General features: G+C 37.0%; 1 protein-coding gene across 1 annotated transcript in view; it reads right to left on the bottom strand.

The window, feature by feature from the left end:
• The window catches only part of nptnb (neuroplastin b), a 100522-nt gene that overhangs the window by 49685 nt on the left and 25365 nt on the right, over positions 1–25472 (bottom strand). The window contains exons 2-4 of the mRNA XM_079825841.1: positions 20399–20746; positions 9229–9406; positions 3058–3152 (exon numbers count right to left, since the gene is read on the bottom strand). Of these exons, the coding sequence (XP_079681967.1) occupies positions 3058–3152; positions 9229–9406; positions 20399–20746 (621 nt within the window). The remainder of the gene's footprint in view (positions 1–3057; positions 3153–9228; positions 9407–20398; positions 20747–25472) is intronic.

Below are 25472 nucleotides of genomic sequence, written 5' to 3'. Positions count from 1 at the left end.
TTTCTCATTTTGCCCCAAAACACATAAAATAACACTTAATTTCAACAATTTTACTCTAGTCGTCAAGTCCCAAGCAAAGCATGCTGGGAACTACAGTTTCAGCAAAAATCATTTTCGAGAACTTAATTGGTTCACATTCACCCCAAATAATGTAATCTAGTAGATTGCACATTTTAGAGAATTACATTAATCAAAAGCAATGAAATCATGTTTAGAAGAGAAACACACATTTGTTGCGTAGATCACAAATAATATGATTAAGTAAATTGGACAACATGTGTTTTCCTGTTTTTTCAGTGTACATTCAAATTAAGAAGTAACATTTGAAGAATAAAAATTGGAGGATTACAGTGTTTTATTGTAAATAAATCTAATAAAAATCAAATTTTAGTTATATGCATACAAAATGTAGGCTTAAAATGTATATTTAAAAATTAAAATAAATATTAATATTATTAAATACATAAATAGATCTCTTGTAATATGCAAAAAACAACAACAATAAAAATTGTATTTGTCAGGTAATAATGTTATGCTTATTTAAATTAAAATAAAATAAAAAAATATTTAAAAATGAATGTAAAACAAATCACAGTATTAGAGTTTTTACTGTAATATTAATAAATAATTAATAAATAATAAACAAATGGTATTTGGCAGGTAATAATGTTATGCTTATTTAAATTAAAATTAAAATTGAAATGTTATGAATAAAAATAATTATTAATGTGTATAAATATATGTCAGGTGCTAATTTGTGCTAATTTAAATTTAAAATGTAAAAAAAAAATCAGTATTAGAGTTTTTACTGTAATATTAATAAATAAACAAATAAATATATATATATATATATATATATATATATATATATATATATATATATATATATATATATATATATATATATATATATATATATATATATTTAATATGCAAAAAACAATTATATTTGTCAGATAATTTATTATAATATTTTATATATATATATATATATATATATATATATATATATATATATATATATATATATATATATATATATATATATATATATATATATATATATATATATATATATATATATATATATATATATAAAATATATATATGTTTTATAAATGTAAAAATGTAAATGTTAAAAATAAAAAACAATAACAGTATTACAGTTTTTATTGTAATGAAAATAAATAAATAAACATAAAAATATTTATCTTTTATTTTATATTGTTGGTATATTGTCAGGGACTAATTTATGCTTATTTAAATTAAAATTAAAAAAATGAATATTTTAATTGAAAAATTTAAATGTAAATAAAAAAATCACAGTATTAGAGTTTTTACTATAATATTAATAAATAAACAAATATATATACTAATTTACTAATATGCAAAAAACAATGGTATTTGTCAGATAATAATTTATGCTTATTTAAATTAAAATGTTATGAATAAAAATCATATATATCTTTAGTAATGTCTATAATTTTATATAAGGTACTAATTTGTTCTTATTTAAATTAAAAAGAAAAATATATATTTAAATGTAAAAATTAAAATGTAAAAAAATCACAGTATTAGAGTTTTTACTGTAATATTAATAAATAAACAAATATGTGTATTTTAATATGCAAAAAACAATTGTATTTTTCAGATAATTTAATATTAATATTATATATATATATATAAAAAACATTTATATAAATGTTTATAAATTTAAATGTTAAAAATAAAAAACAATTACTTTATTACAGTGTTTATTGTAATGAAATTAAATAAATATATATTTATCTTTTATTGTATATTGTTGGTATATTATCAGGGACTAATTTATGCTTTAATTTATATTTAAATTAAAAAGATTTTTTAATATATATATATATATATATATATACACACATTTTTTATTAATAATTTTTTATATATGTTATATATATATTTATTATATGAATAAATAAAATCTCTTTAGTAATGTGCAAATAAACAATGGTATAATTATACTAATTTGTGCTTATATAAATACAAATTAAAATATTAAAAATAAAAAAATCATAGTATTCAATTCGTTTTTACAGTAAAATGCCGTACAATAATGAGAATAACACCAGTGAGAATCATGAGAATTACAAAAACATTCTCCCTCTCAGGTCCTCATGTACAGTCGCAGCACGTTTGCCTGGTTATGAAGTCGAGGCGCGGATGAAGCGCTAAAGAGACCAGTGTTGCCAACTTAGCAATTTTGTTGCTAGATTTAGCAACTTTTCAGACTACCTTAGCAACTTTTTTTTCTAAAAGCACCTAGCAACAAATTTAGCAATTTTTTTTATTTATTTGGCAACTTTTAGCAACTTCTGGAAAGTGACTCTAACCCAAACAACACATGTACAAGCTAGCTCAATAGGCCAAGCGGTTCATTCATAATTCCTTAAGATTGCTGTGGAAAAGTGGAAATCGCTGTAAAAACCGGAAGATCATTTAGGAAGCATATTTACAGAGCCCTGCATATGACATGCAGGAAAAAAAACTAGTTGGCTAAATCGTGCACACGATTTATAAATCGAGGGAACAAATGAGTAAATTTTGTGCACAATTTACTTTTTTTTTTTTCTTGCACGTCATGTGTGGGGCTCGATCCGTACATATTAACTAACACATTGCTTTAATTTATTTTACAAACAAATCTAAATTAGCATTTCAAATAATATCTACGCGTTACATAATGGCGTAGTTTTGCCTTGCGATTACGTAATGACGTCATAGCACAATGAAGTCACAACATCATTTAGCAACTTTTAGCAACAACTCGATCTGCCTTTAGCAACTTCCCCTGAAAATGTGTTGTTAACAGTGAAAGAGACGGAATCACACCGGCTTCAGGATTCAGGCTTCAGACCGTCTGGATCGAGTCCGAGCAGAACTGTTGCTCTCAAGGGAGATTATTTAAGGTGAAGAGAGGCTAATTACTCCAAACAATACCTAATTATAACACGGGTTGTGTCTCTACTGCATGGCCACAGTGTGTTAACGGTGTGTTAATGAGTTTCTGACAGGATTTCTTACCTTTGACCTCAATGGAAGCATTGGCATTTGGAGACGATTTAAAGGTGTAAACGCACATGTATTCGCCAGAATCATCTGCCCTGGGTTTACTTAACCTACAAAACAAGACACACAAATCACTGCCAACTCTAAAGTAGAACATCTCTAAAAAAAGAGCAATTCTCTTAAAGGAACAGTCGACCAAAAACATACATCAGGCTTACATTGATTGCTCTATATTTCAAGTCTCCTAAACATTACATGCATCTGGCAGATTCATACTCTTGACTTCAGAAGGCTTGAGATATAATAATATACTACAGTGCCCAAAAGTGTTGGGACGCCTGCCTTTACACACACATGAGCTTCCCATTCTTCATCCGTAGGGTTTAATATGGAGTCGCCCTTTGCAGCTCTAACAGCTTCAGCTCTTCTGGGACGGCTTTCCTCAAGGTTTAGGAGTGTGTTTATGGGGATTCTTCATTTGTGATGTTGGACGAGAAGGCCTGTCTCTCAGTCTCCGCTCTAATTCATCCCAAAGCTGTTCTATCGGGTTGAGGTCAGGACTCCAGTTCCTCCACACCAAACTCCTCATCATGTCTTTATGGAGACGCTTTGTGCACTGGTGCATGCTGGGACAGGAAGGGGCCGTCCACAAACTGTTCCCGCAATGTTGGGAGCATGAAATTGTCCAAAATGTCTTGGTGAAGCATTAAGAGTTCCTTTCACTGGAAAAACAACCCCACCCCAAACTTTACACTCGGCACAATGCAGTCAGGCAAGTCCCGTTCTCCTGGCAACCGCCAAACCCAGACTCGTCCATGGGATTGTCAGAGAGAAGCGTGATTGGTCACTCAGAGAACACGTCTCCACTGCTCTAGAGTCCAGTGGCGGCGCGCTTTACCCCACTGCATCCCACACTTGGTGATGTAAGGCTTGGATGAGCTGCTCGGCCATAGAAACCCATTCCATGAAGCTCTACACACTGATCTTGAGCTCATCTGAAGGACACAGATGTTTGGAGGTCTGGAGCTCTTGACTCTGAGGAAAGTTGGCGACTTCTGTGACCCTCAGCATGCGCTGACCCCGCTCTGTGAAGAGCTGATGTTGTTCCGAATCGCTTCCACTTTGTTATAACACCACTAATGTGGCATGCACACCGGACGCGATTTGTGCGAATAATTTGCGCTAATCGCACGAAGGTGGACGCTTGAACATTTTGAATTTACTCGCTTCAATCGCGCGTGACATTCACTTCACAACAGACGCGAATTCGCGTCATGGGCGGGGCTTCCGGCAGCGGCTTGTCTCGTTGAGAAATGGCTGACATGGGCTGTGTTTACACGTCGTTTTTTGTTAAAATCTACTGTTAATGTGTGACAAAACGTAGTTTTAAGTCTTTTTCAGTCGTAATGTAGTTGTTGAAAGCTCAACTCTGTGGTTTATTTATATAAAGAGTGCCTATTTGAACATTTTATCTGGCATTTTCGGAGTTGTGAGCTCCAGTGGATCAGCGGCGCTCAGCACTCATTAACTCCGGTGAGAGCAGCCTTTCCTCGGCCAGTCCTTCTGCCGCTGGCTCTGATGTCTCTGTGGCGTCTCGAGCTATAATTCGTCTTGTGTAGATGTAACGGCCGATCTTTGCTCTCATGGATCTATAATTTGTTCCCTGGCAAATCGTTTAGACTGAAGGCAAAGAGAAGTTTCATTACTTTATATTTTTAGGCTATAACTGTACGTTGCAGTTGTAACGTTAGCCGACTAGCACTGACTTTGAATGTTTGACTGAATTGTTTGTTTTAATTCATGTAGCTTGTTATACATTACTTATACTTTTGTATTATTGATCAAACATAAACTTGCATTTAACAAAAAGAGACTGTGTTGTGTTTCATGTCATTTAATGTTATCACAGTGATAATCATATTGTCTGAACCAGATATTAATATACAGATTTTCTCCTCATTGTTGTCACTACTAAAGCAAGCTCCTGATTGGTTAACAAGACGCGAAATATCCGCCAAAGTTCAGATTTTTCAACTTGAGCGATTCGCACGAATCTCGCGCTCAAAACGCGCAATTCGAGTCCTTTGCGCCGCCTCAATCACGCGAATCCGCAGAATGCCATTTCATGTCTCTACATTGACTTAACATGTAAATCACTCGCGTGAATCGCGTCTGGTGTGAACGCACCATAACAGTTGAGCGTGGAATATTTCGTATAATATTTGTTTGACTTATTGCACAGGTGTCCACCGATCACGGGTTCTCTGAGCTCCTGAGAGCGGCCCATTCTCTCACTGATGTGTGTAGAAGCGTCTGCTTGATTTACACACTTGTGGCCATGAGGGGCGTCCCAATACTTTTGGTAATAGTGTGTATAACCAAAAAATAATAGCATACCGGTTTGGCATGGCATGAAAGCATTTTCAGGCGCGCTGTTGCTTTAAAGGGCAACTCTGGTGAAAAATGAACCTCGGGGTAATTAACGCACGGTTAGCGAGTAGATCGTTCTCTGGGATGCGTTTTCATGAAAATCGAATGTAAAGAGTTTTATCTCTAAAAACAGATTAACGCTAGTATATGGGGCATAGAATAAGTCAAATTAAATCGCTAGTTAATACCACTAACAAGGCTCAAAATAGCCTCACACTAACACAGGAGCATAATGAGGGTCCCTACATGCAAACCGAAGCATTGAGAACTTTGTAAGTGTACAAATAATTTTTACCTTAAATGCTAAATGCAATGTACTTTCTTAAATTTGTAATCCCACAATACACACTACAGAGATGGCGGATTCTTCCACCGTGGCTCAACTCGTGGAGACTGTTTTCCAAGATGGCTGCTGTCTGTAAACGCGTAATGTTCTGTCTTCATAAAGTATCTTCTTATTAAACTGTTTGTGCACTTACAAAGTTCTCAATGCTTTGGTTTGCATGTAGGGACCCTCATTATGCTCCCGTGTTAGTGTGAGGCTATTTCGAGCCTTGTTAGTGGTATTAAGGGATGCACCGGTTGACCGGCCAAAAACCGGAACCGCCAGATCGGCGCGAAGTATTTTTCTGCCGATTTATCCGGAAGTGCGCCCGCGTGCACATACGCCTATATTGCAATCGCGAACATGTCACTTGTGTGTTACAAACGGAAACTGGAGAACTGAGGGAAGGAGATATGCTGAAGGGAATGAAGAGCCACTTTCCTGCGCAATCTGAAGTTGCGCGATCTGAAGTTGCGCGAGCTTACCTCTCCGCACCTGCACAAGTGTAGATAGTGAGCGTTTGTTCAGCTCCGCTTCTCACGTGTTGGATCGGATGAGAACGAAACAGACTAACTTGTGACAAAGCCGAAATACTTCTTTTTGTAGCCCTAAAGAAGAACATGCATGCACTTTAGAAATGAAATACTATCAGTTCTGTAGCCTTTAGGATGATCATTTATATTTGGTAACACTTTAGAATAATGGTCATTAGTTAACATTAGTTAACTACATTAGTTAACATTAACTAATAATGAATTGCACTTATAAAGCGTTTATTAATCTTTGTTAATGTTAATTTCTACATTTACTAATGCATTATTAAAATCTCGTTAACATTAGTTAATGCACTGTGAACTAACATGAACAAACATGAACAGCTGGATTTATATTAACTAACGTTAACAAAGATGAACAAATACAGTAACAAATGCACTGCTCATAGTTAGTTCATGTTAGTTAATACATTAACTAATGACCATTATTCTAAAGTGTTACCTTTTATTTTACCTTAAAATTAAATTGACTTAATTTGATTTAAAAAGCACCTGCTGTAGCATCTTAGTTTTTTTCGTTGCACTAAACATTATTTGATTTAACATTTTGGAACAATTAAATACTTTGATTTTATTTAATTTCACTGGTAAAGACTTTTTTTCTTTACACTGAATTTAAAAACAAATGCTGATTTAAGTAACATCTTTGTTTGGATTGCAGAATAAGCAGTTATTGCCTTTAATTTCACCTTTCAGCCTTTAATTTCCAATTCAATGTCCTGTTAATTTCAGATTGCGGACTTGTTTTCATTAGCCAAAAGCCAATTTAGCCTGTTAAATACCAAATAAACATCGTGTTCATGTATACTTTCATTCTTTTGTGTAAAAAAAAACAAATCGGAAATCGGTATCGGAATCGGCCATGTAAAATCATGATCGGTGCATCACTAGTGGTGTTAACTAGCGGTTTAATTTGACTTATTCTGTGCCCCATAGACTAGCGTTATAAACTAATCTGTTTTTAGAGATAAAACTCTTTACATTCGATTTTCATGAAAACGCATCCCAGAGAACGATCTACTCGCTAACCGTGTGTTAATTACCCCGAGGTTCATTTTTCACCGGAGTTGTCCTTTAAGAGCCGATGTTAATCATCACAATACGTTACATTATTAATCACCAGAGAGAGAACCCTGTTATGCCGATGTTTTCAGGAAGCAGTTTTCAGGTGGAGATGTATTTTGTCAGTGGTGCGTTGGGGACTTGATTGCGCAGTGTGAGAGCTGGCGGCGCAGAGCTGTCTGTTCAGGGTGGAAGTGTGTGTGTGCGGAGTGTGTGACATGCAGTCTGACAGCAGATCGCCTTTCGCCACATCACTCCGGCTTTCTGAAGGGCTGGCGGGGGCTTCAGCTCTGATGAGACGTGCTACTAAAGAGATTCTGTGCTTGAACATCCTGATTGTCCTCAGAGTATCTCGTTAAACTAAAATATTAAAAAAATATTACGGACTCCACGGGCAGCATCGCTTCTGAAAATGCCTGAGTGAATCTGACAGGTTACACTTCACCCCAAAGTCAACAGAGATAGTGACAAATTGTATTCTTTTTGTATTTAAAACAAATAAATACATTATATTTTGCTTGAGATAGAAACATTAACTGATTTCTGCATCCTGGCATTATTTTCATGATGTGATTAGCATTACCGTAATGCAAATTTTTTGATAATTCTCATTAATAATGCTGAAATTAATTTGATAATTCTCATGAATATGTGTCAATATTTCACCCCAAAATCTTTTAAAAATGATATTGTTTATACATATAATATAATTTATATTTTAATATTTTATATATATATATATATATATATATATATATATATATATATATATATATATATATATATATATATATATATATATATATATATATATATATATATATATATATATATATATATATATATATATATATATATATATATTTATTTATTTATTTATTTATTTATATATATATAAAAACTAGTGATTTATTTTTTATTTTATAGGTAATTTATAAATGTAATTATATTTATACTTATAGAATTATATATACAGTATATATTAAAATTATATTACATTAATGTATATTATGTAATTTATTTATTAATATAATATAAAACACACACACACACACACACACACACACACACACACACACACACACACACACATATATATATATATATAGTATTCCGTTTATTTATCCCTTATATTAAATATTACATTAATTATACATTATATTTAATATAAAACACATTATATATTTATATAAAAAATATTAAAATTATATTTATTAAAAAATCTTTAATGTTTTTTATATTATTTATATATCATATAATTTATATGATAATGAACATTTATATTATTTAATATATATAAACTAGTGATTTATTTTGTTTATAGGTCATTTATTAATGTAATTATGTTATACTTATAGAAGATTATATATATATATATATATATATTAAAATTATATTACATTAATATATATTATGTCATTTATTTATTAATATAATATAAAACACATTTTATATATACCGGTATATATAAAAAGTCAGTTTATATATACCTAATATTACATATTACATTCATAAATTACATTAATATTTGTTTTCCAATTGATTTTGGGGTGAAATATGACACATTGTCATGAGATTCATCCACCGGTCAGCCGATGTATTTGAAGCAGATTGCATATTTTAAGCATTTATTTGCAGTGCTTCCTGCTAAACTACTGTAAACCCTTAATCTATCGATTTAAGCATGTTTCCTGTTCGTTTCTATAATCTGAGGGATGAAATGATGAATCTCTGGTAATTGACAGCATGCCACAAATGCAGCAGAGACATCCAGTTGGTAAACCCAAAGCAAAAAAAGCAAATTTGAAATCTCACTTGAACACCGTGTGTTTGTGCTCCGTCTTTGTCTTGGCAATCTCGTGGCCGTTCTTCATCCAGAAGGTTTCCTGATGGGTGCTGTGCGAGTTCGTGAGGTTACACTGAAGGATGATGGGCAACTCCGGCCCGCCTTTAGGCTGCAAAATCTCCTGATCGGAAGCATTGATTCGTGGCTCTGAAACAAAGGCAAAGTCCTGGACAGTTAGAGGATAAAACGTTACGGGCGTTCGTGTTTCCTTGAGACCCTCCTGGACGTGTACCTGTGTGGGGAGCGGACACAACACATTTAAAAAAACATCAGAAAATGGCAAATAGTCACATACCGAGTTCAAAAACCCTGTGAATTAATGATTAAAGGTATAGTTCACCCAAAGATGAAGATTCTGCCATCATTTAGTATGGAGTACCGCAAGGCTCAGTACTAGGACCGGTGCTTTTCATCCATCATTAGGAAGCATGGCGCTAGTTTTCACTGTTAGTAGTCATTCAAAACAAATTTTCATATTTTTGGGTGAACCATTCCTTTTAAGAGCATCTACACCTCCATACTTGCCTTCATGTATGTCTGAAATGGGACAAAAATGGCATAACATTTCTTTGCGACAAACAAAAACAAGAAAATAGACACTCGATTTATAGCCACAGACAATCGAGAATGAAAACTGAACATGCAATTGTGTTCTGACCACAATATGAGCCTCGTCACATGTACACAAGACCGTTTTATACAACAAAATCATCCATTAAGTCTAGTTAAACATGGATAATTTCAATCTGCAAATTTCCAATTATCACTGTAGATAATTTCTATTATTCTATTATTTACTATTCAGCCTATTGGCATTTTATATATATCAGTGGACAAAGTTGATCTCTAGTAGCAATGCTTTACTTGTCCGGTCAAAAAGAAAAAGTTCCATACGCCATTGTTCATTAAATATTTTGGCTGTACGGATGATGCTTCTAGCTATCAATAAAACACGCAAAAAAGGCCTAAGTTTAAGATTTATGCATTTGAATGGCATAGAAAAATCTCCATTTATTTGCTTAACAGTTCATGTGATGCATATTTGTCAGTCAAGCATAAAAAACACAATTACTCTATAAGAGTAAATAAAACATGCACAGACAAATCCATATTAAACCCTGCGGCTCGTGACGAAACATTGATGTCTTAAGACACGAAATTATCAGTTTGTGTGAGAAACGGTCGAAAGTTTACTTCATAAAGTTTTAAATATGAATATATTTCTTACACAAATGCGTCGATTTGCTTCAGAAGGCCTTTATTAACACCTCAGAGCCGTGTGGAGCAGTTATATGACGGACAGATGCACTTTTTATGGACTTCAAAAACAGAGCAACTATGAATCCAATTCTAATGCTTGGATTAGCCTGGACTTTTGTAATATAACTCAGATTTTATTCGTCTGAAAGAAGAATGTCATACACACCTCGGATGACTTGAGGGTGAGTAAATCATGAGCTAATTTTCATTTTTGGGTGAACTATCCCTTTAATCACACATTTTTTAGGGGGCTGGGCAGAAGCCCCCTTTAGCCCCCTAAAAAGGGCCTAGTCTCTACACCAGATAGTGTACATTGCCCTCACTTACCAGAAGAGATCGCGCGCTGAAGGCTGTTGGACATTAGTGGTGTATCAGAGGTAAAAATGATATAAATACTGTTGGGTGTCTCACACAAACTGATCGTTTCGTGTCTTAAAGAGCACCTATCATGGCATTTAAAATGTTCCAAATATTGTTTTAGAAGTCCCCAACAACAGTTTTGCATGCATGCAATGACAAAAAAGACTTTAGTTTTCTTATAATATGCATTTATTTTTACCTGTTTTGACAGCGATTCTCAAATGATTCCTTTAGTGATTCAAAACCCCGCCTTTACGTGACGCTAATCTGCGGTGATTGGTCCGATGACCTCAGTTGTGATTGGTATAGTCTGTGCTGATATTTTCGGAAACGGAACGCCCATCAAAGTCTTATAGTGACAGTAATTTGTTAATATGTGTCAGGAGTTATGAATATGAAAACCGCGTCGGAACCGTTTGATTGTAATATGAGCCTCAGCTGATCTCATTCATAAAAAAACTCCTCTATTCTCCTCACGAAGACTCGCGACAAATCAACATCCCTCAGGGCTTTTAGTTCAAAAGTGTGCAGATGAGGAGAAATATTGATAGATTCTCATATGTCTGTGTCAAATTTCTAAACAGAGGAGTATTTTTTATTCAATACTTCCTCAAAATGCGCAGTTATAGCCTAATCATGAGCGATTGAGTCTCTTATTTGTTGTTTTCAATTCATCCTGGCAGCCGGAGGGCGCTCTGTGCACATGTAATCCATATGGTACAGACAGACGAAGAAGATACCATGTGCCATAATAAAAGTCCATAATAAAAGCTTCCTGAGATCGCGAAACATACATTTGAAGACTGGTAAACACTCAATCGCGACGATGTATGGTTTGTCTTCAAGCCACTTAGTCTTCAAATGTTCATCCTTGGGCAGATGAAAAAAGCACTTCAGAACACAGCGTCTCGTGGCCATGATGTTTTCTAGTTTTCACTGGCGTCTCGTCGACATGATGTTTTCTAGTTTTCACTGGCGTCTTGGAGCAATAAGTGGGCGTATCGTATACAAATAACTTGACAAGTTGACGTCATCTAGTCAGAGAAAAAGCTTCGGTCTTCTAACGATTCTTAAAAATGACTCAGAGTCGACTCTTACTTTTGAAAGAAAATAACTATATATACGGTGCACTGTCATATTTCAAACTTTGCAGGATGTTTTTGTTCACTTAGATCTATGTTACACACTACATGAAAGGTAAATTTCAAAATTCTTTAAGACATCAATGTGTCGTCACGAGCCGCAGGGTTTAATATGGATTTGTCTGTGCATGTTTTTTTTACTCTGATAGATTTTGTTTCCATTCGCTTGCATTATACGACTGACAGACTGCAACGATTGGAGTTAAACATCTTCATTTGTGTTCTACTAAAGAAACAAAGTCACCTATATCTCCAAGTATATATCTTGGATGCCCTGGGGGTGCACTGTAAAAAATGCTGGGTTAAAAAATAACCCAATTGCTGGGTTAGTCCATTTTCAACTCAACTTGGGTTCATTTTAACCCAGCATTTTTTAGAGTGTAAGCAGATAAACATCACATTCTCATTTTTTGGGTGAACTTTTCCTTTAAGTAGATTTTTATGAACCCATTGGCAGATATTTGTTCTAGTTTTAATCATAAAATCACAAGATTTCCCAAGATTTCTTATCCCAAACTTTAAAGGAACACTCCACCGTTTTTAGAAATAGGGCTTATTCAACATCTTTCCTACATTTAGATATGTGGGCAAATGCATTTTTGTCTCAGTGCATGCATTGTTTTAGTTTGGCAGGGTCGCCGCTAGCTTAGCTTAGCATAATGAATGGAATCCTATGTTGCCAGCTAGCATGTCCCGAGTAAAAGTGAGCAGATATTGACTTGGGACTATATTATGGGGAAGCACAGGCGAAGCACTGCTACTTGGGCGCAGAGATATCACGCAACACATGAAATCCCCAAACTTTGATTTCATGTATTGTGTGATATCTCTGCGCCCAAGTAGCAGTGCTTCGCCTGTGCTTCCCCATAATATAGTCCCAAGTCAATATCTGCCTAGGAAATCGCCTAGTCTTAATCTGCATCGCTATTTGTACTCGTTGTGAACACGCAGGCCACAAGAAGTAATTAGGCGGGTTTTTTTTTTTTTTGGATCACTTTTACTCGGGACATGCTAGCTGGCAACATAGGATTCCATTCATTATGCTAAGCTAAGCTAGCGGCGACCCTGCCAAACTAAAACAAGAGACAAAAATGCATTTGCCCACATATCTAAATGTAGGAAAGAAGTTGAATAAGCCCTATTTCTGAAAATGGTGGAGTGTTCCTTTAAGTTATTTTTTTGTAAAATTAATAAAAAAAGTTATGGAGATCTGTTGGAAAGTGTATCATCAGATGTTGAAGTGTCACTAATACAGCATTTGGGTTGTTTTAACCCAGCGGTTGGGTTAGAATTTTGCTTAAAACAACCCAATTGCTGGGTTAAAACAACCAAATTTTGAACCAAGCATTTTTTAGAGTGTAAGCAGATAAACATCACATTCTCATTTTTTGGGTGAACTTTCCTTTTATATAGATTTTTATGAACCCATTGGCAGATATTTGTGCTAGTTTTAATCATAAAATCACAAGATTTCTTATCCCAAACTTTAAGCAATTTTTTGGTAAAATTAATTAAAAAGTTATGGAGATCTGTTGGAAAGTGTATCCTCGGATGTTGAAGTGTCACTAATACAGCATTTGAGTTGTTTTAACCCAGCGGTTGGGTTAAATGTTTGCTTAAAACAACCCAATTGCTGGGTTAAAACAACCAAATTGCTAGGTTAGTCCCTTTTCAACTCAACTTGGGTTATTTTTAACCCAGCATTTTTTAGAGTGTAAGCAGATAAACATCACATTCTCATTTTTTGGGTGAACTTTCCCTTTAAGTAGATTTTTATGAACCCATTGGCAGATATTTGTTCTAGTTTTAATAATAAAATCACGAGATATCTTATCCCAAACTTTCAGCTATTTTTATCAAATTAATAAAAAAGTTATGGAGATCTGTTGGAAAGTGTATCCTCGGATGTTGAAGTGTCACTAATACAGCATTTGAGTTGTTTTAACCCAGCGGTTGGGTTAAATGTTTGCTTAAAACAACCCAATTGCTGGGTTAAAACAACCAAATTGCTGGGTTAAAACAACCCAATTGCTGGGTTAGTCCCTTTTCAACACATCTTGGGTTATTTTTAACCCAGCATTTTTTAGAGTGTAAGCAGATAAACATCACATTCTCATTTTTTGGGTGAACTTTCCCTTTAAGTAGATTTTTATGAACCTATTGGCAGATATTTGTTCTAGTTTTAATCATAAAATCACGAGATTTCTTATCCCAAACTTTCAGCTATTTGTTTAGTCAAATGAATTAAAAAGTTATGGAGATCTGTTGGAAAGTATATCCTCGGATGTTGAAGTGTCACTAATACAGCATTTGAGTTGTTTTAACCCAGCGGTTGGGTTAAATGTTTGCTTAAAACAACCCAATTCCTGGGTTAAAACAACCAAATTGCTGGGTTAAAACAACCAAATTGCTGGGTTAAAACAACCCAATTGCTGGGTTAAAACAACCAAATTGCTGGGTTAAAACAACCCAATTGCTGGGTTAAAACAACCAAATTGCTGGGTTAGTCCCTTTTCAACTCAACTTGGGTTATTTTTAACCCAGCATTTTTTTAGAGTGTAAGCAGATAAACATCACATTCTCATTTGTTGGGTGAACTTTCCCTTTTAGTAGATTTTTATGAACCCATTGGCAGATATTTGTTCTAGTTTTAATCATAAAATCACGAGATTTCTTATCCCAAACTTTCAGCTATTTTTTTTGTAAAATGAATTAAAAAGTTATGGAGATCTGTTGGAAAGTGTATCCTCAGATGTTGAAGTGTCACTAATTCAACTCATTGTGTGATCGAGTTGATGTTCCCTTCAGTTTATTCCTTACATTTGCTGTTAAAAAGCTCTTACGTTTACATTCATAAAACCGTCTGTCTGGGACTACAAGCTCAAATAACAAAATATCACTACTCTTTATGGCTAAACTTTTTATCTGCATGCACAGACTTTAATCAGTTGAGCAGGTGTGTGTGTGTGTGTGTGTGTGTGTGTGTGTGTTTCGAGCAGCTCTACCGTAGCAACCCTAGCACCCAGAAGGAAAATAATCACCCTGCGATTGGCTCGTACAGTAAACCTCTATAGATATCATTCCCGCTCTGGGGGAGGGACATCGGATGAGCCAATTAGCATTCCTCACACCTTCTCCTGCAGTTTGCTTTATCCGAGGGGAACGTTACGGCTTGTACTCTCTCTCTCTCTCTCTCTCTCTAGGCCAGAGCGCCTCATTCACCCAGTATATATCTGCCAATATCTGTCTGGAGATCCTGCCGAAGGTCATCTGGAGGACACCTGCTAAGAGGAAAGAGTGTAATGGTCAATCGGTGGATCTGATTTCCTCCTCACAATCCTCAGCCAACAACAAGCCATCGATTATTCCGTCAAGGAAGAAAACTGTGAAGAGAAGTTTTGGGGGTGAACATATCAACTATGAAGCTCGACAAGACCAGCAGAAATCTCTCCACAAACTATACATTGGTATCCGCAGCGCTTCAGCATGTATAGCCTGTTATATGCATGTGACGATGCCGTGTCACATGTATATAATATGAGAAACACCGACTCTCAGTAATGACAGAATATCTTCAATAACCAATCACTGATGGGCTTTAGGTTTGTGGATCTGAGCGCGAGGAATATCATGTCATTACTGAATCGCAGGCAAACAGCAAATGCAAAGAAGGCACAAGGTCATTCCCCGGGTCAGTTTGTGATAAGATTATGATTTTGGTTTGAGATAAGGAATTGCTGCACAGCTGAAATGACCCCTTGTGTCTTCTTCCTGGTCCCATCCACCCTTTTTCCAAGGACAGAATACACAGATAAAAAACACGGCATGACTTCAAAGCGCCGTTAGGCTTTACGCTCTGCACAGGGCACACACACACACACACACGGTGCCGGGCTTTGAAGGAAATAAAACAACCCACGCAAATGCAAAAACAAACAGACTAAATCATATCCATATGAAAGAACTGAAGCAAAACCAGACACCAGAAACGGGAAGCAACACAGGAAACACAAACAGCCAGGATGGACGGCATGAGGAAGGAAGAAGTGAGGAGGAGGAGGAGGAGGAGGAGAGGCAGATTTGGTCTGGGTTTGTGGTCATCCACAACAAGAGGCTCAAGGGCATTAGGAGAGGAGAGGGACTGAGTGACTACTGAAACCCTCGGCCTAAAGGAGAAAGGGTGCACACCAAGGATAGAATACAGAAGGAATCAATACAATGCCGTCCCAATAAAAAGAACATAATATGGGGTTTGTTTTATTTTCGTTTGTAGTAGGGCTGGGCGGTATGACCAAATTCCCTCCTTTATGTGCTTCGTAACCATGTGCTAATGACTATTTTGGGATACTTTTGAGTCCAGTGATTTTTTTTTTTATATATGAGAATGAACCCAAAGATCAGATATAATTCATAAAACAGAAATTGCATTATAAATATGAGTGAATGTCCATAAAATAGCCCAAAATACACCAGGGTTGTGCATTGTTCAGGCTTGTTCAGAATTGACTCGCTTTCAGTTCAAGTGTGAATTTGAATAGAGTGCAACAGTCGTAAAACACCATTCATTTTCTCCATAGGGAAATGTATTTTTAACTATAACTTATAAACCTTTAAAGACAGGCTTACTGTGAGCTGTGAGGTTGTTAAGCGATGGTATCTGATTCTGTTGAAGCCGTCAGCCTGCATTATTTTAAAATAATCCTGTTTAATAATGGAATTCCTGCTGAAAAACTACATTACCCATGATGCTTTCCAGAGCATTCCACCAATCAGAGAGTCGAAACAAGCAGAATGCACCAAAATTGATGCGAAATGCGAATAATGTAATCGAGTCAACGCTCTCAAAATACTTAAATGAGTAGTTTTATATTTTTCCATCGGTTTTAGTTCAATTTTGCTGTTTGCAATGCTTCATGGGATTGTAGTTCTTTCCCCTCACTAAAGCCGTTAAGTACACCATCTTGTGTTTTTGTCTGATTTCCTAAAAGTTTGTAGTGTTGTGATTGTCCTCGTAGCTGGTTGGTTTGTTTCATGGCTTATAACCAGGGTTTCCGCGGGGTCTGAAAAAGTCTAGAATTTCAAAAATCTAAATTTTAGGGCTTAAAAAGTCTTAAATTCGTGGAATTATTCTGTTCTAGGTCTTAAATAATTTGAAACAGGTCCTTGTTTACCTCTAATGCCCATTGAAATGCTCCCGCTGCGCTTTAGAATGTGGTGTTGTAGTTCTTTCTTTCGCTAATCCAAATATAATTCGCTGTATTACGACTACAAATGAGACCAATATGTAATTTATATTGCAGCTAATCAGATTTTATTCTTCAGCTAATAGTCCTCCAGTTTTTCGCATTTCCACGATTACTAAAAACAATGAAAAATCAACGATGCATTTTTTGAGATCCTGCATAATGTGCAATTTTACCGCGAAATAATGGCAAGATACCAAAATAAACAAGATTTATCCATTTGGTTTGTTCTATTGTCATGTGTGACTATTGTGCATCTAATATAATACATCATATAGTAAATGTAGTATTTGTAGTATTGTATAAGTATTGTAGTAAATATGTAAATTTCTGGAAATTACCACCACAAATTCAGTCATTTTGATCTCAAAAATCACAAAAAAAATTGCGAAATCCTGGTGGGATTGAGCTATGGGGAAGTGCAAGTTTATCGGGTTGTTCAATTTGAATAAATTAATTTACTTTGCAAGTAATTTCGTGATTGCATTTCCTTTAAATAGGTCTTAAATTTAATTAATAGTGGTCTTAAAAAGTCTTAAATTTGACCTGCAGAAACCCTGATAATGCTTTAAACAAAGACTTTTTTTAAATAGAAATGAATGGAAAAAATACTTACGAAACCAGCGCAGCTGAAAAAGAGGGTGGGCACTAATGCACTCTATTGGAGCTTCCAACGCAATGCATTCTGGGAAATGAAGTGTTCTTTCACCCTGTTCCTTAAGGACTTTTTGTAAAATTTTCAACTAATTTCTAATTCGAAATGCAACTCTAGTTTGCGACCGCAATACAAATTCAGGTATGAATGGGATTTTAAAAAGCACGGTCAATTCAGTTCTGTAATGCACATCAGCTCTGGATTCATATGTTACACCGTGTCAAAGCTAAATCACTCCCATTGAAATCAAACCATCTACACTGGAATTGTGTGCGAAGTAAACACATGTTGTAGCCTATATATTAACCCTCTGGGGTTCTTCGGGTCAAAAATGACCCGAAGCGTTTTATAATTTTTCTTTTTTTAATCGTAGCTACATCGGAATGGTCTGAAACTTGGTGACTTTCTTGGTACTTGGTATATGAACACCCAAAGAAATTGGGGACAGGATTTGAAAAGTCTAAGTAGTTGTAAAAAAATTGTCTCACTCAGGACCTTCGGGTCAAAAATGACCCCCATAGGAAATGAATTGGAAAACTCACACACACACACACACACACACACACACACACACACACACACACACACACACACACACACACACACACACACACACACACACACACACACACACACACACACACACACACACACACACACACACACACACACACACACACACACACACACACACACACACACACACACACACACACACACACACACACACACACACACACACAATTAGCTTTTGGAATGGCACACGTTAACTTGTGTGTGCGTGTGTTTTTGTGTGTATAATTGTGTGTGTGTGTGTGTGAGTTTTTTGTCTGTTTTGCACTCTTAATGTTTTAGAGATTCACCCCTTCAGTGTTGAGTCCTTTTTTTCTGCATCCTGGCTGATTTGTAGATTGTATGCACAAAAAAACTCTGTATTTTCATATTTTTGCCAATTTCCCATTAATTTCCTTTGGGGGTCATTTTTGACCCGAAGGTCCTGAGTGTGACTATTTTTTTTTACGACCACTTAGACTTTTCAACTCCTGTCCCCAATTTTTTGGGGTGTTCATACACCAAGTACCAATAAAGTCACCAAGTTTCGGACCATTCCGATGAAGCTACGATTTTTGAAATTTTTGTATAAAACGCAAGATCCACTATAGTGTTGAAAATGTGCTATTGCGTGATAAAAATGCTCAATGTGTCCACCGGATCTCATTTAAAAAATTGCTTTCATGAGGCCTAGACTTGACTCTAAAATGAAATACAGCTTTAATAATAATAATAATAATAATAATAAAATAATAAAAAAAACTTTTTTTATTATATTCAATGGGAAAAAATGGGTCATAATTATTGCATAAATATTAATTATAAATCATAAAATGATCTCAAAACACCAAAAATGAAAAGAAAAAAGATATTTAATTGATTTTCCTCAAATCTTTTTTTATCTTAATACCGCCCTCCGAAGGTCCTGAGTGTGACCCATAAATGAAGAACCCCAGAGGGTTAAATTGCACCACAGGTATCCACCTTATTTTTAACGTAAGAGCCGGATATGTAACTTGAATGTACGAAGCTTTCAGTGTAACAGTTTGATATTGCTTATTGTTTATTATCATGATCATTAAACTGCGCACATTCAAAGAAACTCGCTTACTTCTGTGTTGCAAAATAAGGTGGATAAACCGGATGATAAAGTCATGCCGTCCAGCCCTAGACTAGTCTGCACGAGGGACGTGGTGCCATAGATATCCATAATAAAGGCTAGATGTCTCGTCCGCGCTGATGGCCAATGGAGGTCGACGTCCGCACTGGCGGCCATTTTGTCACAGTCAGCTCGCTCACTCATAACATTGTGTTTTAATGGTGCTTGCACTTTTTAAATAACCATAACTTGCTCAATTTTCCACCGATTTTCAAACTGTTTGGTTTGTTATAAACGTCAGAGATGTAGTTATGACACTCCATACTTTTGAAAAATGATTCATAATTTGTTCAAGCATCCATAACTATAGCAACGTTGTTGTGTCCCGTAAGACTATGTAAGTACTTCAGTATAAAGACGAGGTAAGTATATTGATTTTAACTTCTTTATTTCACACTACTTTACGAGTACACATTAACCATGACTATCTCGCTTCTCTCTTCTTTCTCTCTCTCTCTCTCTTCTTTCTCTCTTCTCCCACCTTGTACTCACTAGTGCCCTCTAGTGCAATTACACAGAACATAACAAACGTTAATAACGTTTGTAAGAAATCAAACCATTTGTAAATCCGTCAAGATTTCAGTGAGATAAGTATTTGTGTTCATGCAGATCACTCGCCTTACATCAGGAGCCCTGCCTGTGACAAGATGGCCGCCGGGGATGATGTTAGAGACTCCGCCGTAAGACATCTAGCCTTTATTATGGATATCTATGCGTGGTGCGACCCGACTGAGTGTTTCTAGCTACTACAGTACATAGAGCACTCACTCTGCAACACAGATATGGTGGCTTGCGTGCGGATCCAGCTCATGGCCGGGTTTTGGCGCAGGTCGTTGCGCCGCGCGTCATTGCTGGCCCGGCACTCGTAGATCCCGGCGTCCTCCAGCGTGAGGCGGGAGATGGCCAGCACGCTCACACCGTTGGCGCCGTAGGCCGTGTTGATGGACACCCGCCGCTTGCGGGCGCCGTCCCACAGCTGCTTGAAGGAGTCCGCCCTGTTAATATCGGCATACCACCACTGGATCTCCGGCACGGGGTTACCGACCACATCGCAGTACAGCTCAAAGGCGTCTCCCGTGAGCTTTATCTCTGACATTGGCGACTTCACAAACCCAGCTGGAGAGGAAGAGGGAGCGAGTGTGAAGGAAAACAGGGAGAAGAGGGATGTGCGAGAGAAAACCAAAACGTCGGATCAGTTGGAAAACACAAAAGAAGAATGAGCCAAATGCAAATCAAGAAGAAACAAGCCACAAATCAGGAATGAGTGGAAAACAGTTGGAATATAGAAGACAGAATAACAGCATCAGTGAGAAACAGGTTAACAGACGATAGTTCACCCGGAAATAAACATTTGGCCATCACTCGTGCTCTAATATTTGTGCGTGGCACACACAAACAGAAATGTTTAATCGTGCGTTCACACCGAACGCGATTCACGCGAGTGATTTACATGTTAGGTCAATGCAAAGACGTGAATAGACATTCGGTGGCGTGAATGACGCGATTCGCGCGACTATTGCCGCGGGTTGAAGCGACCCCAATTATATGATATTTTGCCTCGGGAATGCCAATTTTTGCAGGCAACCCTGCCAAAAAGACATATTTTACCCCTAAACACGATTTTTACTGGAGAAACGGGCCCCACTTTATATTAGGTGGCCTTAAGTACTATGTACTTACATCAAAAAATAAGTACAATGTACTTACTGTGTTCAAATTGTATAGCAAAAAACACTTTTGCTGATATTGAGGTGGGATACGGGTAGGGTTAGGGACAGGTGTGGTGATATGGGTAAGTTTAAGGGTAGAGTTAGGGACAGGTGTGGTGGTATGGGTAAGTTTAAGGGTAGAGTTAGGGACAGGTGTGGTGGTATGGGTAAGTTTAAGGGTAGAGTTAGGGACAGGTGTGGTGGTATGGGTAAGTTTAAGGGTAGAGTAAGGGACAGGTGTGGTGGTATGGGTAAGTTTAAGGGTAGAGTTAGGGACAGGTGTGGTGATATGGGTAAGTTTAAGGGTAGGGTTAGGGACAGGTGTGGTGGTATGGGTAAGTTTAAGGGTAGAGTTAGGGACAGGTGTGGTGGTATGGGTAAGTTTAAGGGTAGAGTTAGGGACAGGTGTGGTGATATGGGTAAGTTTAAGGGTAGGGTTAGGGACAGGTGTGGTGGTATGGGTAAGTTTAAGGGTAGGGTTAGGGACAGGTGTGGTGGTATGGGTAAGTTTAAGGGTAGAGTTAGGGACAGGTGTGGTGATATGGGTAAGTTTAAGGGTAGAGTTAGGGACAGGTGTGGTGATATGGGTAAGTTTAAGGGTAGAGTTAGGGACAGGTGTGGTGGTATGGGTAAGTTTAAGGGTAGAGTTAGGGACAGGTGTGGTGGTATGGGTAAGTTTAAGGGTAGAGTTAGGGACAGGTGTGGTGATATGGGTAAGTTTAAGGGTGGGGTTAGGGACAGGTGTGGTTGTGTGGGTAAGTTTAAGGGTAGGGTTAGGGACAGGTGTGGTGGTGTGGGTAAGTTTAAGGATAGGGTTAGAGACAGGTGTGGTGGTGTGGGTAAGTTTAAGGGTAGGGTTAGGGACAGGTGTGGTGGTGTGGGTAAGTTTAAGGGTAGGGTTAGGGACAGGTGTGGTGGTGTGGGTAAGTTTAAGGGTAGGGTTAGGGACAGGTGTGGTGGTGTGGGTAAGTTTAAGGATAGGGTTAGAGACAGGTGTGGTGGTGTGGGTAAGTTTAAGGGTAGGGTTAGGGACAGGTGTGGTGGTGTGGGTAAGTTTAAGGGTAGGGTTAGGGACAGGTGTGGTGGTGTGGGTAAGTTTAAGGGTAGGGTTAGGGACAGGTGTGGTGGTGTGGGTAAGTTTAAGGGTAGGGTTAGGGACAGGTGTGGTGGTGTGGGTAAGTTTAAGGGTAGGGTTAGGGACAGGTGTGGTGGTGTGGGTAAGTTTAAGGATAGGGTTAGAGACAGGTGTGGTGGTGTGGGTAAGTTTAAGGGTAGGGTTAGGGACAGGTGTGGTGGTGTGGGTAAGTTTAAGGATAGGGTTAGAGACAGGTGTGGTGGTGTGGGTAAGTTTAAGGGTAGGGTTAGGGACAGGTGTGGTGGTGTGGGTAAGTTTAAGGATAGGGTTAGGGACAGGTGTGGTGGTGTGGGTAAGTTTAAGGGTAGGGTTAGGGACAGGTGTGGTGGTGTGGGTCAGTTTAAGGGTAGGGTTAGGGACAGGTGTGGTGGTGTGGGTAAGTTTAAGGGTAGAGTTAGGGACAGGTGTGGTGATATGGGTAAGTTTAAGGGTAGGGTTAGGGACAGGTGTGGTGGTGTGGGTAAGTTTAAGGGTAGGGTTAGAGACAGGTGTGGTGGTGTGGGTAAGTTTAAGGGTAGGGTTAGGGACAGGTGTGGTGGTGTGGGTAAGTTTAAGGGTAGGGTTAGGGACAGGTGTGGTGGTGTGGGTAAGTTTAAGGGTAGGGTTAGGGACAGGTGTGGTGGTGTGGGTAAGTTTAAGAGTAGGGTTAGGTTTAAGGGAAGGGTCAACTGTGTAATTACAAATGTAACTACAGAAATTAATTACAGATGTAATTACACTCAGGTATTTTTTTAAATGTAAGTACAATGTAAAAACATGTATGTACACAATAAGTGCATTGTATCAAATTATTAATTAAAATGTTAGTGCATAGTAGTAAAGGCCACCTAATATAAAGTGGGTCCGAGAAACTCGATTGGGCTTGTTTTGGGCTAGTTTTGAGTAGCAATTGGGCGGGTTTTGTTGTGAAAACCTGGCAACCGTTGACACGGTGCGAATTGAGCGTTTGATGCGTGATTCGCGCGAATCGCCTGAGTTAAAAAAATCTGAACTTTGGCGGATATTCGCGCTGCATTAACCAATCAGGAGCTTGCTCTAGTAGTGACAACAATGAGGAGAAAATCTGTATATAAATATCTGGTTCAGACAATATGATCATCACTGTGATAACATTAAATGACATGAAACACAACCCAGTCTCTTTTTGTTAAATGCAAGTTTATGTGTGATCAATAATACAAAAGTATAAGTAAAAGGTATAAGAAGCTATACATGAAATAAAGCAAACAATTCAGTCAAACATTCAAAGTCAGTGCTAGTCGGCTACAACTGTAACGTAAAGTTAAATAGCCTAAAAATTAAAAAGTAATGAAACTTCACTTTTTCCTCAGCCTAAACGATTTGCCAGGGAACAAATTATAGATCCATGAGAGCAAAGATCGGCCGTTACATCTACACAAGACGAATTATAGCTGGAGACACCACAGAGAGACATCAGAGCCAGCGGCAGACGGCAGAAGGACTGGCCGAGGAAAGGCTGCTCTCGCCGGGGTTAATGAGCGCTGAGCGAACTCCGAAAACGCCAGATAAAATTTTCAAATAGGCACTCTTTTTATAAATAAACCACAGATTTGAGCTTTAAACAACTACATTATAGCCTGAAAAGTCTTAAAACTACATTTCGTCACAGATTAACAGTAGAATTTTAACAAAACAGAAATGTAAACACAGCCCATGTCAGCCATTTCTCAATGAGACGAGCCGCTGGCAGAAGCCCCGCCCATGACGCAAATTCACGTCTGTTGTGAAGTGAATGTCACGCGCGAATGAAGCGAGTAAACTCAAAATGTCCAACTTTGCGCGAATAGAGCGATTTATTTGCGTCCGGTGTGAACGCACCATCAGGATAACACCATACAGGTTTGGAACGAGACGAGTAAATGATGGCAAAATGTTCATTTCCGAGTGAATTTTCCATTTTAAACTCATACAAGATTTTTTACTTGTCTACACGTACACTATAAAGATTATTGGAGTATGTTTTACAAGAAAACAGTTTTTCTACTTAAAAATGTGTTACTCGCCATAACTGTGAAATTTACTTTACAATAAGGTCCAATTTTTGTTAACACTGGTCAATGCATTAACTAACAATGCGCAAGACATTTAGGGCCGTATTTAACGATCTGAGCTCTTAGGGCGTGTCCGAATCCACTTTTGCTAGGCGCATGATCCAAAATGGCTCTCCCTCGTCTCTTAAAGAGTCATGGGTGTGTTTTGGGCGTAACGTGCCATAAACCAATCAGTCTCTCATCTCCCTTTCCCTTTAAAAGCCAGTTGTGCTGCACCATGACAGATTCACTATTGACATGAGGAATACAGACACGAGTCAGTTTAAATTAGGGTTGCCACCTTTGGTGTGGCAAAATAAGGGACACCCATTCATGACCCCCCCCCCCCCCCCCCCAAAAAAAAAAAAACACGTCATGAAATGATTATTTCTACATTGACAACTTTACAGCTCAATAATAAACCATAAGAAAACATGAGATCAAGTATGTGAACTTGCAACAGAACACATTTTATATTATTTTACATTTGATTATTTTATTTTTTTCTAAAGAACTTTTTAGTAGCCTATTTGGTGCACTTTAAAGGGATATTTCACCCAAAATGAAAATTCTGTCTTCATTTACTCGCCCTCATGATTTTCCAGACCTGTATGAGTTTCTTTGTTCTGCTGAACACAAAAGAAGATATTTAGAAGAATGTTTGTAACCAGGCTTCTTTGGGGGCACCATTGACTTCCATAGTAATCTTCCTATGTGTTCAACATAAAGAAATGTTTACATGTTTGGAACAACTTGAGGGTGAGTAAATGATGACAGAATTTTCATTTTTGGGTGAACTGTCCCTTTAAGCAGTCATTCTGAACCAGTAATCACTTTTTTGAATTTCAAAAATGTAATTTTTTAAAATTAATTTACTTAAATTATGACTATATTATCATGTAATTATTTGTCCCATTTTTATCAAAAAAATTTTTTTAAATCTCATA

Source organism: Gobio gobio (genome assembly GCF_949357685.1).
Source record: "Gobio gobio genome assembly, chromosome: 9".
In the NCBI taxonomy this organism is placed as follows: domain Eukaryota; kingdom Metazoa; phylum Chordata; class Actinopteri; order Cypriniformes; family Gobionidae; genus Gobio; species Gobio gobio.
This window is presented reverse-complemented; position numbering and strand designations above follow the sequence as displayed.